The sequence below is a fragment of the Cetorhinus maximus genome, chromosome 8 (assembly GCF_964194155.1).
Source record: "Cetorhinus maximus chromosome 8, sCetMax3.hap1.1, whole genome shotgun sequence".
Classification (NCBI taxonomy): domain Eukaryota; kingdom Metazoa; phylum Chordata; class Chondrichthyes; order Lamniformes; family Cetorhinidae; genus Cetorhinus; species Cetorhinus maximus.
In genome coordinates, this window is record NC_135886.1 from 46,444,249 (window position 1) to 46,463,835 (window position 19,587).

Below are 19,587 nucleotides of genomic sequence, written 5' to 3' on the forward strand. Positions count from 1 at the left end.
CTTTTTGTGGGTTACTGGTATCAGTTGAGAGCTGGATGGCAAGTTATAGATATATTCATAGCATTTGTTAATTAGTTTTTGGAAGGGGTATGGAGTTATGAGAAGGAACTTAATAAAGTAAGTGGCTAACGCATGGTTGGAGGAAAGTCCATGAGACAGTAAATCACTTACAAGTCATATGTCATTCCATTTATATATATATTATATATATATAGCAGTTCCCTCATTGTCACTGGGTCAGATCCTGCAACTGCCTTTCTAACAGCACCATGGAATTACCTTCACCATGTGGACTCAGCACTTCTAGAGGAAGGCTTACCACAAGCCTCCCAGTGATGTACACTAAATGTCAGCCTTGGTAACAGTGCCCGTGTCCTGAGAATTAATTTAAAAAGTCATATGTAGAATCTGGATGGAATAGACTTGATAGACTGAATAGCTTTTTCTCACTTGAGACCTTTTGTTGTTGAAATGCTTGGAGGGCTTGGGAGGGGCAAGGCTAGTGAGAGAAACCATGGGCCCTGGTGCTCCTCCTGTTCCTGGGCCACTTATCCCTCCCTCCTCACCTCTAACTCTCCCCCTCAATCATGCATGTTGAATACATGTTCAGCTGTGCGAGGTTAAGAGAGGATGCAGGTTAAAGCCTGTTGCTCTAAAATGGCAGCACTGGCATTAGATCAATGCTGATTGATGTCATGATCTGCCTACTCTGCGTATTTCTGGGAAATATTAGACCACTAGCTTCTCATCGATATGACATCCAGGTGCCGGCTGACGCACTTTGTATCAGAAATGTGTGCATGTACAGCAAACCCCATTTTGGAACTTTAAGGTGCCTCTCTAGCACCCAATAACCCAATTTTGCCCCCAGTCCCAGCGTCTGGTCCTTTCTGTTTGTGAATGCAAACTGGCTGTCAGAATTCCATATATTGGCTGCAAAAGCACTTCACTGTAGCTGAGACTCCTGAGAGAAGCATGTTTGTGAGATTATGAAAGGCATGTTACAAAGCAATTGCCAGGCAAAGTAGAACCAGAGCCACATCATGAAGCAGGACGACATCGGGTCGGGGAGGGCCTGGACAAATACATTAAATACTTGATAGAGATTAACCGATAGAGTTTAAATCACTACAGGTTTAATGTTTCACAATAACTTGACATCAACTACTTACTACAGGACTCCATTCAACGTCCAAGATTAAAGTGTACTCGACAAGGCAATTTAAGGTTAACTTACTTGCAAAGTTGTCAAGTTAACAGCTTTCAGTATGAGTTACAGTCTAATTCATCATTTTGTTGCTAGGTTTGGGCTTTGCAAAGCCTGAGTGTTGGCCTGAGTACAGTGGAGAATATCTGCTTCTCCCTGGTCACTTGTATTCACCTTGGGAATGCAGTAAGATGCATCTCCAGGGCGGGCCACACACCAGCGCGAGGGGGGAGATTGGGCAGGAAGCTGGGGAAGGGGCTGGGGAAGAGGCCACGCCACACCCTTGAGAGGGAGGATGTCAGGGGGGGCCTTCTGGGGAAAAGATGAGGCACTAGGTGTTTTACCTTATCTTGCATGCCAGCAGCCTCCAGCCACGTCTAAATTGAGGAAGGCTAGAGCAGAACAGAAACAAAACAGTCCCTCACACAAATCCTGACAAGAGGGGTAAGCAAGAAAGGAGGGCCTGGGGAATCTGGTGCATCCTACTCGGCCAATGATTGTTGCTGTTCAGAACAACCACAATCATTGATTGAGTAGCTTGTGAATTGAGATGGTCTACACACCAGACTGGCTGCTTTGGACACTGACTGTCGAGATTGACAGGTTAATTGGCCACTGAGCCTGGCCCCCCTAGAGCACAGGCCCCTGGTGATTAGCACCATGTGCACCCCACTCTCCTGGGACCTGGATGGGAGTGAGTGGAACTTCCACACACTCACTGTGGAGGACCCTGAACCTATTTCATACATCTTGGGTGGACACCCACACAATTTCTGCTGTAATCGGGGTGTCTGCTTGAGAGTGAGGAAAGGAATCTTACTGCAGCTCTTTGCAAAGTGTTAGCATGCCACAGGACTCAGGAACCTTGCAGAAGAAGAATCTCATCCTGGCATCTTCTGCTGATGACAGGTAGAGCAATGAATTGTATTTTCCCCCACAGCCCAGCAACAATGGCCCTCTGGATATCATAGGCCTCAAATGACGTATTTCCCTCATTTACAATGGTACATAATACTACTGCCGCTAATGGGTGCGGTTAATTTAGGCCCCATGTCCAAAGTGCTGGAATTTCCCACATGGCCAACAAGGGGTGGGACAAGGCTAGATCTGGTGCGGAATGTAGATGCCTATTCTTTTATGTAGCTCTGAAGCAATTCATTTTACAAAGCAATCCCATGCTTCCAGCAGGGAAGCTACAATCAAAGGGGCTGCATATCGTATCGTAGACCTCATTTTCTAATCTTGCAATTGATTTGGTTTCAACTTTGGTCACCACTGCTCCCTCAGCAGACACAGCTGCCAATTCACAAACCAGTAAACAGCAACTAAGTTGAATGACTGGTTAATCTGCTTCTGCTGGAGTTGATTGCAAGTGTTGCCGAGAATACTAGGAGGCTCTTTGCTCTTTGCATAGCAGTGTCCTAGAATTGTTTTGTCCAGTAGTGAACCACTAACATTAGCTAAGCGTGTTGTATAGTGATTATTACACTGAGTTAGCAACTCAGAATGCAAATTTTATCATGTGCAAGCTATGTGAAACTGAATTGATTAAATCTGTAGCAGACATGAAAACTGGTTGTCATAAAAATTCAGCTGATTCATTAATTGCCTCAGAACATAAGAAATAGGAGCAGGAGTAGGCCACTCAGCCCCTTGAGCCTGCTCCACCATTCAATAAGATCATGGCCATTCTGATTGTGGCCTTAACTCCACTTTCCTGCCTGCCCCTCATAACTCTTGACTGTCTACCTCAGCCTTGAATATATTCAATGACTCAGATTCCACTGATCACTGGGGAAGAGAATTCCAAACACTACTGACTCTCTGAGAACAACGCTGATAAGATAAAAATCAGCTTCCATACTTGACAACACTTCAAAAGGAATTCAGTGCAGGTCAAAGGTCAATTGTTTGATCGTGTGGCACACTGTACTTTTACATGTTAACTATATTGTTCCTTCTCAAGCCTATGTGTTTTAATCTATTTTGCTCTCTAGTTGCTGGTGTTTCTGAACATTTCCTATCTAATTCTAGGAAACTAGGTGCTTCTCTGCTCTTATTCATCCTGAAACACCAGGATTAGCTCCCCATTCATCTCAAGACCCCAGACCCACATCCAACAGCCGACTGATACCACTGGGCTCAGTGGCCACACAAGACTGTTGCTAACCCAGCAACTAAGCATCAAGCTCTGTGCACTTGGCCACCCCAGTCTACAGGGAAGTATGAACTCATGGGAAGCATGGAGTATGGAATAACATGTCCGCATGAGCTGCTGCAACCTCTCTTGCTGTGTCAGCAGCAGTCTTGCTCCTCAGGACTCAAAGCTGGCCCTCATGGTTCCAATATTTGACACCTAAGATGTCAAATGGCTGCAATGTCGGTATCCATGAGAGATACACACTCAGTTCTCATGAAAAATAAACAATTGCATTTGTACAGTGCCTGCATGACCTCAAGACGTCCCAAAGTGCTTTCTAGCCAATGAAGTACTTTGGAAGTGTAATCACTGTTGTAATGTAGGAAACACAGCCGCTAATTTGCTCACTGCAAACTGCCACAAACAGCAATGTGATAATGACCAGATACTGTAATCAGTTTTTGTGATATCATTTGAGGGATAAATATTGGCCAGGCTAGCAGGGTAACAGCCCTGATCGTCTTAGAAATAATATCATGGGATCTTTTACCTGAGAGGGCAGACCAGGCCTCCACTTAGCATTTGACCTGGAAACGGCAACTCCATCTGTGCTCCACTCGCTCAGTACTGCACTGGGTTGTCAACCTTGTTTTTTGTGCCCAAGGCCTGGATGAGGGACTTGGACATACAACCTTCTGACTCAGAGGTGAGAGGTGTCCCCACTGAACCACAGCCAATCATTGAATGCTATAGTGGGCACTCAGCTGCCCACATACTGGAGAATCTTTCTTCATTACCCTGTCATTCAGGCTGCACAGTTGCTACCCATGAACCATTCAGAATATTGAGACTTCAATGCACAGAGCTTCCAATGCAGCATCTGTTCCCAGTGGACAACATATTGTGTTTTAATGTTGTTGTGCAGTTGCAGCATTACACATAGCTGTATGGCCAATAAGTTAAACCAGGTGGCCCTCTGCAGACAGCAGGTTCTTCTCAAATAGCCATCCCCCTCAGTGTCTTCCAACAATGAAGCAAGGTGCACTGACAGAGCTGTTTTACCTGTAAGGGTAAGCCAAGATCCAGGCAGCGATGTAAATTCCCAGTGTATCAAAATCCTTGAGGAGTATACTAATTCATTCATACCATTTCAAGCATGGTGCATTAATGAACATTGATATATCAAATAGGATACTCTCCGCATTTCAAAGTGCCACCTGCCTTTAACGAACTGCTCTTCTATGTATTGATATTAACAACCATGCTGTTTCACATATGTAGGGAGGGGTCTGCACAAGCTGTTACCCATTTGCACATTCCTTTTAACTGTTGGCATATTTGCCTTATGTTGTGATGGCAATATGCCATTTGGACTATAAACAACCAGCCATAGATGGCAAGTTCTATCTATCCTTGTTTCTTCTTCTGTATATTAACGATGGCTCACTGTGAACATTTGTTAGTTGTTGACCTTCTTCCTGACTTCAACCATGGCACAGGTAGTTCAGGGTTTCACATTGCTGGTCATTGCCTGCTAGACATGATGACATCTGGCCTTTCCAGTGTTAATACTCACAGAGCGCAGAAGGTCTCTCTCTCCTCTAGGACACATCCACAAGTTTGAACAGAGTTCCTCCTGGGTGTGAATGAGATATAGTAACCCTGCAATTGCACAATCTAAGACCTGGTTTGACATTGCCAGGTCTTACACATACCAATTATGTGACTGTTGAACCATTTCTGAAGTGTGAAGCAAGCCAGTTCCAGTTGAGATTGGTCACATTTGCTACATTAATACCAGCACCAAAGATTAATCCCTGAGGCAACCAACTTGCATTTAATAAGCACATTTAATGCATCATAATGTTCCAAAGTGCTTCACAGGAGTATTATCAAACAGCATTTCAGACTGAGGCACACAAGCAGATATTATTACTGGTGACCAATAGCTTTTGGGAAATGAATGTTACCATTGGCAAATTTCAGAATTAGTGAGATGAATGCACCAAGAACTAAAAGGAGAGAAATGTTCCAACTTCTCCCACTTTCAGTATGTACGATGCAACTACATGCATTATAACTTGCCCCACTACAGAAAAACAATTCCCAGAGATACGTTTCCAGTGCTGAGTTTTCCATCATGTAGTCCCTTCAGTCACTGGCACTCAAATGCAGATTGCAAAGTAGAATGATGCAGAAGTGAAACTGTGAACAGCAGTGGTTCTCTGATTGAAATGTCAATTTTTTTATATAAATAAATCTACTATGGAACTCTGAACATTTTGCTCTGCAAGGTTTATTTTGTTACAGGTTATATAATTTAATATTACACAAGTGTGACAGGAGGAGACATCATCAGAGCACGGAGACAGGGCTAGAAACAACACACTGAGGAAGTCCCAATTCAACTATTAATATCTATTCAATACAAAAAAGGCATTGGGTGGGATTTTCTGCCCCGCCCCCTGCCAGGATCATCCGGTCCCACTGAAAGTCAATGGACTTTTGGCTGGGTCGGCGAATGTCTCAGGGCGGGTCCCGTCATGGTGGACCGGAAAATCCCCGCCATTGTTTGGAAGGATTTGATCAAATATATGTTGCTGGTAAGTTGGTGGGGAAAGCTTCCTTCACTCAACCTGCTCCCATTCAAAAAGTTCCTGATTCAACAGCTCATCGTTCAAAAAGGTATAAGGCAAGAAAGAGCCTTAATATTTAATACACACTAAACAAGACGAAAGGGCTAACTTATGGAGATCTATAGGGGTAGAAGTTAGATCTAATTGCCCTAGGGCAGAATTGTCCCAGATTTGCACTAAGTGCGGTAGCGGACGTGAAAAAAGGCATTTTACCCGCCAGCCACAATGGCAGGTTTTGGACCATATCATCTCCTTCCCGGCATGTCTTTCCTCATTAATAATGCATCCACAGGAAACACTAAGGGTCGCTGGCGGACTGGCTCTGATTTGAACACCATGCCGTGACCTCAGCGCTTCCTCGCTCTGGATGCCATATTTAAAGCACAAGCTACTTCATGTCCTCAGACCAGGGCTGCTCCAGGCAACAGATGGCCCCGAAAGCAAAGATGATGGCAGCCCCCAAATTTAGAGATGCCTCTTTGGGGCACCTGCTGGATGCAATGACAGCCTGACACAAAGTCCTCTACCCCTGCTCTGGCTGCAGGAGGCCCACCAGAGTCACCAATCCAGCCTGAGAAGCACAGAGGAGGTCAGCCATCCAGTGCAGGAAGAGGACGAATGCTCACATCTGTCCAGCCAGGTTAAGTCAATCATCTCATCACTCTCAACTCACACACTCACAAACCCATCACACATCCTCAACGGACAACACCACTAACACACTCTCTCACATCTTTCTCAGACTCATATCCTCTCGAGCTCGCGTCCTCATCCCGTCCATGGCTCCACTCACCACACAAACATTCCACGCAGTGCCCTATGTGCTGCTCACACTCTATCTGTTTTCACGTAGGAGAAGCTGGATCACAACAGCACGGAGAGGTCCTAGACCGGGGGGTCGAGTAGTCCACATTAGGCTGCTCACTCACTTTGAGCAGTGTGCCATTGTGCTGACTGGTGAGGACATGGACTGTGCCTATGGTGATGGTGAGGTCGGCGGGGAACACATGCAACATTCCTCCCTCAACGCAAGTGTGAGTGCCCTCTCTCCTACTTTTGATGGCTCTGCCATGCGCTAATGATTTCCACTTTGGTTCACAGGAAGCTCTGCTAAGCGACTGACACCCTCAACCAGCCAGTCCCTCAGCTCCATCCAGGTCCTCACCACCAGCATTGAAGAGGTGGAAATAAGCAGCCTGGAAGACCCATCACTGCGCTTACCCACACCCTCCACCAGCACAGAGACACACACCTCGGTGGGACCTAGATCTAGAGTAAGCTCACGTTCACAATCTGGTGGTCACTGCATGGACAGGTGTCCGCAGCAGGAGGGGGAGGGTGTAGCTGAGCTGGTGGGAGGCATCTGTGAGGTCCGAGTCAGATGATAAGCCTCTCAATTTGGCCTTCCAACTCAACATGGAGAGTCAGCAGAAGGTGTAGGAACATCATGCAGAGTTGTTGGGAGCTCTCAATAGAGTGGCGCTCAAGTCGGAGGAGTGCATCCGCCTGGTCTCTGATGAAGTGGTGCCCACATATTGCCTATGGAGGTCTCCATGGGAAGGATGGCAGGGGCCATGGAGACCCTGTTCCGGCAGAACATGGAGATAAGCTCCATTGCGGTAGCCATGGGTGAGTTCCTGCAGCGGCAACGCGAGAGGGAAACGGGGCACCGCGACATCCCCCCAGGTGCTCCTTCCCCTCAAGGAGTCAGGCTGGGTTCCTTATGCACCTGAAAGGAGGAGGAGCGGCAGCTGGACACCCCTGGGTCACCTACTCAGGAATCCCAGAGACTGTCCACTCCCTCCGAGACCCCTTTGCCTGTGACCCCCTCAACCTCATCCTCCGTCACCGCAGAGGGAGCAGCTGGCCCACAGGAGAACAGCCAAAGCAATCCAGGACCCTCAAGGCCTCAGCTATCCAGAGGACATGTGCCAAAGCCACCAGAGGCAACAGGGCCAACCATTGCACAGGCTGTCTCCACCCCTGCTGTGGATTTCAAGGCAGCAACTGAAAGAAGTGGTCGTCCTTGAAAAGTTAAGAAATTCTGATCACAAATGGTTGTATGTGTGAACACATTTTGTTACTTTATAATCTGAAAATATATTCACTTTCACTGAATAATGTGTAACGTTGTCTTTCAGCTTCATTGACAGGCTTCGCGAATCCTCCCACTGCAGCTCCCAGCCCACCAGCAGTTCAGTTGCGCGCAGCTGGACCACGAGTGATTCTGGAGGGAGACGTGTGTGTGAGTGGCAGAGCCTTTCGGAGCCTCATGCAAGCACTCTTCCACCCACACCTAGTCTTCAGCTAACACACTCACCTTACAGTCCCAAACATTTTCAATGCTGCCTCCTGGGGTTCTCTTTCAGTTGTCCATCTGAGCTGACCCGTATCTCCACCCACCCACTGATCACACTCCCAGGCAGCACCTGTGCACGTCCAACATGAGGCTCTGCTCACTTTCCATTTTGAAAACCATGGTCATGGTCAAGTGTCTCATCAGCTCCCCACATCCTTTCCCCTCCCCCAGTCACCCATGTCCTTTCCCCCATCACTGTGGACACCCTAGCATCACCTTCCACCTCCCCACCATCACCTAACAACCCAAACCCTTGTCATTCCAGGCTGACCAGGTGAATGTGCAAGTTCCCTATTTCCCTGAGAATCCCATCCCCATCCATATTGACCTCCCTGACCTATTCCTTCCCACACCCAGAGTTCGTGTCTGCCTAAGTCCCCACTAACCACCTTTGCCATCCCTTCTAGTGACAAAGCCAATGAGAGGAGATGCAATTCTAGACTTAGTCTTGGGCAACGAAGAAGGGCAAGTGGGTGAAGTGACAGTTGGCGACCATATCGGGGACAGTGATCATAATTCAGTTAGATTTAGCATTACCATGGAAAAGGACAGAGATAAGGCAGGAGTAAAGGTCTTGAACTGGGGGAAGGCAAATTTTGCAGAAATGGGAAGGGACTTGGCTGAGGTGGACTGGACAGCACTGCTGGAGGGTAAAACAGTGGAAAACCAGTGGGAAGCACTAAAAAGCGTGATCCTAATTGTACAAAGTAGACATGTCCTCTACAAAAATAAGAGTGGTACTGCCAAATCTAGACCTCCCTGATTGTCTAGAGGAATACAGGGGAAGATCAAACAGAAAAAGAAAGTGTACGATAGGCATAAAGAACTAAGCACTGCAAATAGCCCAGACGAACATAGGAAGTGCAGGGATGAAGTAAAAAAGGAAATAAGGAAATCAAAGAGAGGGCATGAAAAAAGATTAGCAAGTAAAATTAAAGATAACCCAAAGATGTTTTACCAATACATTAATGCTAAAAGGTTAGTTAAGGAAAAAGTGGGACCTATCAGAGATGAAGATGGAAACTTGTATGTAGATGCAGAGGCTGTGGGAAGGGTTTTGAATGAATATTTTGTCTCCGTGTTTACAAAGGAAAGGGAGGATGGAGATATAGTGCTCCAGGAGGAACACTGCGAGATATTGGACGGGATAGTCATAAAGAGAGAGGAAGTGCTCGAAGGGTTGAAATCCTTGAAAGTTGATAAGTACCAGGGCCAGATGGATTGTTTCCGAGGCTGCTGAAGGAAGTCTGGGAGGAGATAGCAGATGCTCTGAGGATGAATTTCCAATCTTCACTAGATACAGGGGAGGTACCGGAGGACTTGAGAAATGCAAATGTAGTTCCATTGTTTAAAAAGGGATCAAAGGAAATGCCAAACAATTATAGGCCAGTTAGTCTTACATCGGTGGTGAGCAAATTAGTAGAATCAATCCTGAGAGATAGGATTAACTGTCATGTGGAGAGGCATGGACTAGTCAGGGATGGTCAGCATGGATTTGTTAAAGGAAGGTCTTGCCTCACAAATTTGATTGAATTCTTTGAGGAAGTGACAAGAAGGGTTGATGAAGGTAGTGTAGTAGATGTTGTGTACATGGATTTTAGCAAGGCATTTGACAAGTTCCCACATGGCAGATTGGTCAGGAAAGTAAAAGCTCATGGGATTCAGGGTAATGTGGCAAACTGGATAAAAGGTTGGCTTTGTAACAGGAAACAAAGGGTAATGGTCGATGAATGCCCTTGCGAATGGAAAGTTGTCTCAAGCAGTGTTCCACAGGGCTCGGTGTTGGGGCCCTTGCTGTTTGTGTTATACATTAACGATTTGGACGTGAACGTGGGGTCCACGATTGGGAAATTTGCAGATGACACAAAGATTGGCCGAGTAGTGGATAGTGTAGAGGATAGCCATAATCTCCGAAACGATATAGATGGGCTGGTGGAGTGGGCGGTAAAGTGGCAGATGGATTTTAACATAGAGAAGTGAGGTTATACATTTTGGGAGGTCAAACAGTTACAGGGATTACAAAATAAATGGGAATGTACTAAGAGGTGTAGATGAAATGAGAGATCTTGGCGTACAAGTACACAGGTCCATGAAGGCAGCAGTTCAAGTAGACAAGGTTGTAAAGAAGGCATATGGAATGCTTTCCTTCATTGGCAGAGGTATAGAATATTAAAGTAAGGATATAATGTTGGAATTGTATAAAACACTGGTGAGGCCACAACTGGAGTATTGTGTGCAGTTCTGGTCATCACATTACAGGAAGGACGTAATAGCTCTGGAGAGAGTGCAGAGGAGGTTTATAAGAATGTTGCCAGGGTTAGAAAAGTGTAGCTATGAGGAGAGATTGGGCAGGTTGGGGTTATTTTCCTTAGAACAAAGAAGGCTGAGATATGACTTGATTGAGGTGTACAAAATTATGAGGGGAATAGATAGAGTGGACAGGATGAAATTGTTTCTCTTGATGGAGAATTCTAGAACCAGGGGACATAGATTCAAGATAAGCGGCAGAAGGTATAGGGGGCACATGAGGAAGAACTTTTTTATGCAGAGGGTATTGGGTGTCTGGAATTCGCTGCCCAAGATGGTGGTAGAGGCAGAAACTTTAAACTCTTTTAAAAAGCACCTGAATCTGCACCTAAAGTGCTGTAAACTGCAAGGCTATGGGCCGGGTGCAGGAAGTTGGGATTAGAAAGGGCACCTGGGTGTCCTCGGGCTGGCATGGACAAGATGGGCCAAATGGCCTCCTTCTGTGATGTAACATTTCTATGGTTTTACCGTTACCAATGCACCCTCTTCCTCTCACCCTATCGACTCCCTCTGCCCCCTTTCACACTCACCATTCCCTCCTACCACACCCATCCTCATTTTGCTTCACAGGGACCAGTCATTGACTCCAAAGATGCTCCCTTGTACATTCACCTGGACATCCACACCCACCCTTACTCCCTCCTCCTCCCTGGCACCTTCCCTCCAATGAACTCCCTCCTCCCCCGGACACCTTCCCCTCTCCAAACTCTCTCCCTTACACCTTCCTCCGCCCCTTACACTTACCTCCCCACTTGCTGCATTCTCCCCCATTACACACTCCTCCCCCCGTACTCCCTCCTCCCCCTCCCAACCTCACCCCCCCGGACACCTTTGTTCCCCCCCCACAACCTCATGCCCGAGACCTTTGTCCCCCCCCAACCTCACCCCCCCACCCCGACACCTTCATCCCCCCATCCCACTCCCAATCTCACCCCCCCGACACCTTCCTCTCCCACTCTCGCCTAGATCTTCCTCTCCCCTGCCTTCGCCGATCATCCATAGCACCCCATGGCCAAAACCGTGATGTTCCAAAGCAGATGCGAAGTATCAATGAAGACCTCCCACATCTGAGAGCTGCTTTGCGGCAGAGCCATGTCCATGAGGATCCACCCGCATGTGATGCACGTGTTCTTCCAGGGTCTGGTAGCTCTAGGGCTCCAGCATCTTCTTCTCCTTGGATGGCTGAGATCTGAGCAAGGCCCTAAAGGTACATCCTGACTCCTGCACATATCGCTCATCCAGGCGTGTCCAGGGCTGGCGTGTTTTCCCGCCAGCTTAACGGTAAATCTGGCATGGGGGGGAACGATAGCGGTTGGGCCTTATTTTGCATCTCATTAGCAAGATGCAAGTCAGGTTCACACCGGCCTCCAGCGGAATTCGCATTTCACCATCAAACAACCCTGCACTGATTTCACACCGGCGTGAAACCGATTTCTGCCCCTCACACCAAGTTATCCCCCCTCACCCACCATGACGTCTGCCACCAATGATTCCACCCCCCAGTGTTTTACAGGCGTAAGAAGATCCAATTTTGGGGTCTGGTGACCTCTGAAATATAGAGACCATTTTTCAGGCGCCTGGACAGTGGCCTGAAACAATCAAGCTCCTTGCCAATGCTAATGGGGACTAACGCCCCATTTAGGAAACCTGTGCCAAAGTGAGCTGCTGGAGGGGCATCATCATCGGGCCTGCTCTGCTCAGAGGTTTTGGGTGGTTAGAGTTGCCAACTCACCCACAAGGAAAAAAACAGTAAAACTTGGAAAAGAAGGATTTCAGTAAAATTTACTCAAACTGATCTTATTCACAGTGCCTTAAAATGGAACTCCAGTCTAACTGCGCCAGGATTACTGATTTTTACTGGGATTTGACTCTCTGTGTGTGGTAATACACACCAAGGCATTTGAAAAATACAGCCAAAAGTTAATCAAGGAGAAGTTGACCAAATTATGATGTTAGGCGGGCGTATGGCTGAGTTTGGTGATGCTGTGACTGCAAAGGCTGCACTTCCTGCACTTGTCGTTGGAGTGCCTGTGACATCGCACAGATGCCACAGATTTCACCGAACTCAGCCATGAGGTAAAGGCTAGAATGTAGGGTGTAACAGCACAGGGGCACCTACAAGCCTAATGCACTTAGACAGTAATATAAATATCTGAGTCTGATATCCACCTCCACACCCCAACGCCACCCCCCCCCCCACCCCCCCCCAACCCCTGCCCCCCTCCGACTCCCTGCCACCTGGGGTCTCGTTTCACATGAATCATTTTGTACCTGATTTGTTCAAGTGCACCGAGGAACTTCACACACAGTCAAAGTGGATGGTCCCTGACGCTCCCCCCCCCACCCCCCCACCCCCAAAAGGTTTAAAAATGAATGAACTTTCCACTTTAACAATTCAGTTACCAGCATAAATTGTGGGAAATCTTGCAGAAACAGCTCCATTAAAGGCAAGGGTGAAAGTTGTCCTTAAACGCAAAATTCCAACACCAGTTCAACAATTATTTTATGCACTTTAAATCCCAGGCAGCAATTAAACTACAAAATACCTGCACTCCAGTCAGGTCAGTATGGACAGAAATATCACTTACTTTGCCGAACAGCTGTGTGCCAGCTGTGACTCAGTTGGTACAGGCACGGTGTCTCAAAATGGGCAACCTCGGGATCAAAGCCACGCCGGATTTCAGATCTTGCCGGATTTCAGGCTGGGCGGTTTGGGTCAAGTCGGTCAGGTAAGGTCAAGGGTCACTTGGAGGGCAGGGAATAAACTGTCCCGCAAGCGGCGAAGCGGGTAACTAATCTGGAGCTACACCACACCAATGCAGCGCCTAGCCGAATTGTCCAGGTAAATTAATTTATTTATTTTACTAAATTAAAGTTGATGCATGGCACATTCTAAAACTGTCTGGTTTTCAGACAGCTCTGATATTTAGACAGCCGGATTTGACACACTTGCCTCTGAACCACAAGGTTCTGAGTACAAGTCTCACTCCAGGGGCTTGAGTACAGAAGTCAAGGCTGACAGTTCAGTGCAATATGGAAGGAGCACTGCACTATTGGAGGTGCTGCCTCTCAGATGACATATTAATCTGAGATCCCATCTGCCTGTTTGGGTGGGTTTAAAAGATCCATGGCACTATTTTGAAGAAGTGCAGGGGAGTTATCCCCAGTGTCCTGGCCAATGCTCATCCCTCAATCATCATTGCAAAAACTATATGATATCACATTGCTGTTTCATTCATAAAATGTTGGCAGAACATTGTTATCTGTGATGCCAACACAACTAAAACAGAACAACTAACCTCTTTAACTATAGCTTCAAGCAAAGTAGTAGTAGGATGCTGTGAAATAAAACTGTGATAGGAGGCACTGTCATTCCAGGTTTTGAAGAAGGACATCCTAACCCTGTTAGCATGGTTGGCAGGGTAGTGCCTTCTCCTCTGTCTACCTGGCAGCTCCTGTTGCCTCCCCTCTGGAGGCCCTTGCTCAGCATCAAGTAAGCCAGCTCGTTCAATCACCCCTGTCCTTGGCTAGCTTCCCTCTTCCTTCTCCTTCTCCTCCTCTTCTCCCCCTCACTAGAGGAGGAGCCTCCCACGGAATGGGCTAGTCCCATTAGGCACAGCAATGTCACCACAGTGCACAATTTTGCCTGCAACACTTGTTGGCTGTTCCCCTTCCCTCAGGCAATTGCCCAATGGAGTTTTAAGTTCAATAAAAAACAAATGTGAATTTTACACCAAAGTCTCCCAGCCCTGTTCTGGTAAAGTCAGTCATAGTTCCACTTGCAGCCTTCATATCTGCCTTTGCAGCACTTTTCGCTGAAAAACGTAACTCACACTGACCATGTTTCCCATGCACCCACCGCATTATGGCATTGTGGACAATATTACTCGGGTCAGTGGGTATGTTAACAAGCTGAATTGCCCTTAATGAGTTTTTAAAAAATGGTGGGCAGGCTGCTGGCCCAACTCCCGTATTATGGGAAGCTGGTGTACTGATGTTGGGTTCGAGACCCGATGTCACCATGCCAGATTCACTCATGGCAGCCCCAATTTCCAAACATAAAATCCACCCCATTAGAATAATTAGTGTTTTCAGATGTTTTAATGTCCTGTTTAAAATGAGATCTTTGCAAGATACCTGAGACCAGATATACCTTAGCAGATAGGATGAGAGCTAATTGAATTCAAATGTTGAAGCAAGTTGCATTGCCAAAATCACATGCAAGTTATTCCCCTTGCTCTTCATGGCCACTTACATTTAGACCCTCGGTTGAATTGTATTGAGTAGAGTGTTTTAAAAGGCATCATTTTGGCAAAATGTAAAAGTGGATCAAAAAATTTGAACATCTCAGCCGTTGGTTTTAGTGAGAGTAACTAGGCTGAGAATGGAATTAGGAAGTGGTTTAGATAGTGCCCTTTCACCACTTAGGCCTGGGTTCAAATCCAGTTCAAAATGGTGGGATGTCTTCTATGGGTGAGAAATCAGGCAGAGTATAAAATAGGCTCCCATTTAGCAACCGCTTGTTACTACCCAGTATCATTCTACATGAATATCCTATCAGAGGGACCACAGCCCTGACACTGCAGGCAGTGGTAGTCAAGTGCCAGCCTAGTTCATTGGCTCACGTCCTGCAGCGGTGCTATAGTTCATAACTTTCTGTCCTAGAGGCAAGTGTAAAAGCAACTGAACCTAGTCAGGGCAAATTCTTCATGCACACTGATACTGGCATAAATAAAGAGACTCAAATACTCACAGTTGTGGCGTATTGAATATCCTTCCAGATGGAGGTATCGCGGGAGAGATCTGAAATCTCAAACAGATTCTCTAAAATCACCTCCCCAATCATATCATGTCTAGAAAACCTGTCAAAGTCATATACACTCAAGTGCAGCTTCCTGTTGGTGAGTTCATCATATGATACAGGAAACTGGAAGCTCTCATCAAAGGTAGGATTGAGTGTCTTTCTGTGCACTCGGGTCTGGAACTTCCTTTTCCGATCGGGAAGAAGGTAGATTTTTACATAGGGGTCCGAACTTCCACAAAAGTCTTTCGCAGGCAGGTCAAAAGCCTTGAGGATTGTGACAATCAACATTTCGTTTTCATAGTCGTATTTTAGCATGAAGTTGATTTTCCCACAGGTTTTCCCATCTTCTTTCTTCGTGTCTTCCGAATCCACGGATTTCTGTTTGTAGAGCTCTGGTTTGATCCTGCCGATACTCGTGGCTTGTTCTTTGTGTGGTAAGGAGTCTGTGCTGTAGTCAACACTTGATACGTGCATCTGCCTTGGTAAGTGTCTCTTAAACGAGCTGTGCCTGGAGTAAATAATTAAAAGAAAATTAAATTGATATGTGCACTCAATGGTTTGGGAAATGGGAGTTGGGAAGGAAAGAAGGAAGTGTTAATTGTATCAAATGAGGTTAAGCACATACAGGTAGAGGATGGGAGCATATGTAAAGACACACTTACTGACACAAGAGTTGAATGGAATCAGGAGATATATGCCTGTACTGTTTCACTCCTGTGAATAAAGACTGTAAAGATTGGCTCTGGTTTCTTCCTTTATTAACTGGTTATCAGGAGTATAACAGGAAGGAAGGAAGTCACATTTATATAGCACCTTTCATGACCCAAAGTGTTTTATGTCAATGAAGTGCTTTGAGTGTAGTTACAATAATATTGTAAAAAAAAGCAGCAGCTAATTTGTGCATAGCAAGATCCAACAAACTGCAATTTGATAATAACCAAATAATCTGTTTTACCGATGTGGGTTGAAGGATAAATATTGGCCACAACATCGGAGAGAATTTTCCTGTTGTTCTTTGAAATAGCGGCAAAAGATTATTTTTTATTTCTTCATGCATGGGATGTGAGCATTGTTGGCTAAACCAGCATTTATTGCCCATCCCTAATTGCCCTTTAGAAGGTGGTGGTGAGCTGCCTTCTTGAACGCTGCAGTCCATGAGTTGTAGGAACACCCAGAGTGCTGTTAGAAAGGGAGTTCCAGGGTTTAGACCCAGTGACAGTGAAGAAACAGCGATATATTTCCAAGTCAGGATGGTGTGTGGCTTGAAGGGGAACTTGCAAATAGGTGGTGGTGTTCCTACATATCTGCTACCCTTGTCCCAGGTGGTAGAGGTCACGGATTTGGAAGGTGCTGTTGAAGGAGCCTTGGTGAGTTGCTACAGTGCATCATGTAGATGGTAACCACTGCTGCTACTGTGCGATGGTGGTAGTGGGACTGACTTTTTAAGGTGGTTGATGGGGTGTCAGTCAAGCCGGCTACTTTGCCCTGGATGGTGTCGAGCTTCTTGAGTGTTGTTGGAGCTGCACTCATCCAGACAAGTAGAGATTCTTCCATCACACTCCTGACTTGTGCCTAGTAGATGGTGGACAGGCTTTGGGGAACCAGAAGGCCAGTTATTCATTGCAGAAGTCCCAGCCTCTGACTTGCTCTTATAGCCACAGTATTTATATGGCTGGTCCAGCTCAGCTTCTGGTCAATAGTAACCGCCAGGATGTTGGTAGAGGGGGATTCTGTGATGGTAATGCCATTGAATGTCAAGAGGAAATGGTTAGAGTCCCTCTTGTTGGAGATCGTCATCGCCACGCACTTGTGTGGCGTGAATGTCACTTTTATGTCCTCCCGAGAGCGGTCACCTCGTGACAGTTTAGCATCTCATCCAAAGCTGGCATCTCCAACAGTACAGAACTCCCACAGTACTGCAATCTTCATTGCATGCTCCAGCATCTGGAATGGGACAAGAACCCACAAACTTCTGATTCAGAGATGAGAGTGCTACCAATGATTCAAGGTGGACACCAAAAATAATTGCCATTCATTACTTTGTTGTTTACTTTTAGACATTTTGATTGGAACTGTGAGCCTGCAAACTAGGCCCGGGACTTCCCTGTCCCGGCACGGAGGGACCTGCTGCAGGAGATTCAGCAGCCCAACCAAATCTCCGCTGACTTGTGGCGTGATCGGATGATCCCGGCAGCAGGCAGGGCCGTAAAATCCCGGCCCTAGGTGTTTGGAATGTAGTACATATTATGCATGCAATATCCTCACAACTGTTCAGTCTATTGGCAACTGAAGGTTTCACTAATCTCTGAACACTGATTTTGCTGACCAACATTGGCTCCTGATTTGACAACACCACAATTTTAAATTTCTCATTCTTTTTTCAATTCCCCTCCCTATCTCCCCTTCAATCCTACGGCCCTTTTGTTATCTCTGAGCTGCTCATTCTCTCTCTTTAAATCCCTGAATCATTCATCAAAAGCATAGAACAAAATGGGGTTTGTCAATAATAATGACTGTTACCACATCAAAACATCTTAAAGCATACCACACACAATTAAATACATGCAGGAAATGGTACACTGGCAAGTGTGGCAGCCATTTTGCACACACAGATAATCCCCCTAACAGCCATAAGATGAACAGACAGTTAATTTTGGTGACATGGCTGAGACAGAAATGCCAGTCAGAAGGTCAGGAGAGCTCCAGGGTGCCCTTAAAATAATTGGTGGGAGGACATTCGCAACCACCTGCTCATACCTGTAATTAGAGATCCAGGCCAACATTTCTCCCCCATCAGGGGGGAAGAGTGGGAGCGGACCCAGGCGGACGGGCCTCCGATCAGCGCCTCCAGTTGGGGGCGCGCCACCATTTTACGTGGGCAGGCCAATTAAGGCCTGCCCAGTGTGACGCCCGACAGGAAGTGCTACGCGCTACCTGTGCAGGCAGGGGGGCGGGGGTGGATCCCCTAAGCCGGGAGTGCGCCCTCTCCCTGAGGCAAAGTGCTGCCCCATGGAGATCGTCTCTGATTTAAAACTTTAAATAAAGAGGGTTAAAACATTTCCCTGCCATGTCCCACTGTCACATGAGTTGGGACATGTCCATAACTTTTATTGAGACCTTTATTAAAAATTTAAAGACTCTCATGAAACTTCATCTCGCCCATGGATGAGGTTTGATGCTTTTTCCGAGGCTGCCAGGTCTCCCGGCCTGACCGCCAACCTTAAGGTTGGACGGGTAGGCGCATTAATGAGGTTAATTTGTTTTTTAATGGCCTTAATAGGCCATTGATACTTTGGCGGGCACGCAGCTGATTTGGCTGCGCACCCACCGAACTGAAAATCTAAATGACGCGGGGTGACGTCGGGACGCACGCCCAATGTATACCCACTTCATTTTTACGCATCGGTGAACAGGATCCACCCCCGCTCGCCAACCGGAAAAACCTGCCCCTAGTTACCAACACATTGTTGGAGGAGATCATTCTGAGAGTATTTATGGGATGCTCGAACTGGGAGCCACATTTTCAGTATTTGTTGCTATTCACCATCCTCTTTAACAATCACCACAGAATTTAATCACAAAAACCTGGCTAAAAAAAAAAGTGCTAAACTTTCCTTTAAAGTATTGGTTTAAATGAACGTGCATTCCGAAAGTCAAAGTTATCCCTGAGGCCAGGACCTTAATTGGTCCTATGCAACCTCGCTCATGTGCATATTCATTACCTGCTGTCTGCATTAGCTACCAGAACATTTGTAGAATAAAGAATTGTTGAAGCCACCTTGTTTTTGTTATTTGTACTTTATCTCCTTTTCTTGATGAATAAAACAGCACAATTTCTTTAATTGCATATTCTCTACGGGTCTTGGTCCCTCTGCCTGATGCATCGCGAAATTCCAAACAAAAGCTGGAGATTCTCAATTTTACTTCATTCTCTATTATCTACCAGGAAAGAGGGATGGAGAGACTCCCAGTATATTTGGGAGTCACAAAAGGGACTTGCTTTTAAAACAGTGCTGGCCTGCCTTATAACACAGATTTATCATTTTTGACAGCAAGAACAGACTTTCAATTCTCAGTTATGAGAAGTCATCCACTATCCATGCCACATTTTCATGCCAGCAGTGTTCAAAGTGG

General features: G+C 46.3%; 1 protein-coding gene across 1 annotated transcript in view; it reads right to left on the minus strand.

Annotated features, from left to right (window-relative positions):
• LOC144683601 (synaptotagmin-6-like) overlaps positions 1–19,587 on the minus strand; it is a 335,350-nt gene that overhangs the window by 142,522 nt on the left and 173,241 nt on the right. Inside the window, exon 3 of the mRNA XM_078546785.1 lies at positions 15,403–15,961. Within this exon, the coding sequence (XP_078402911.1) occupies positions 15,403–15,961 (559 nt within the window). The remainder of the gene's footprint in view (positions 1–15,402; positions 15,962–19,587) is intronic.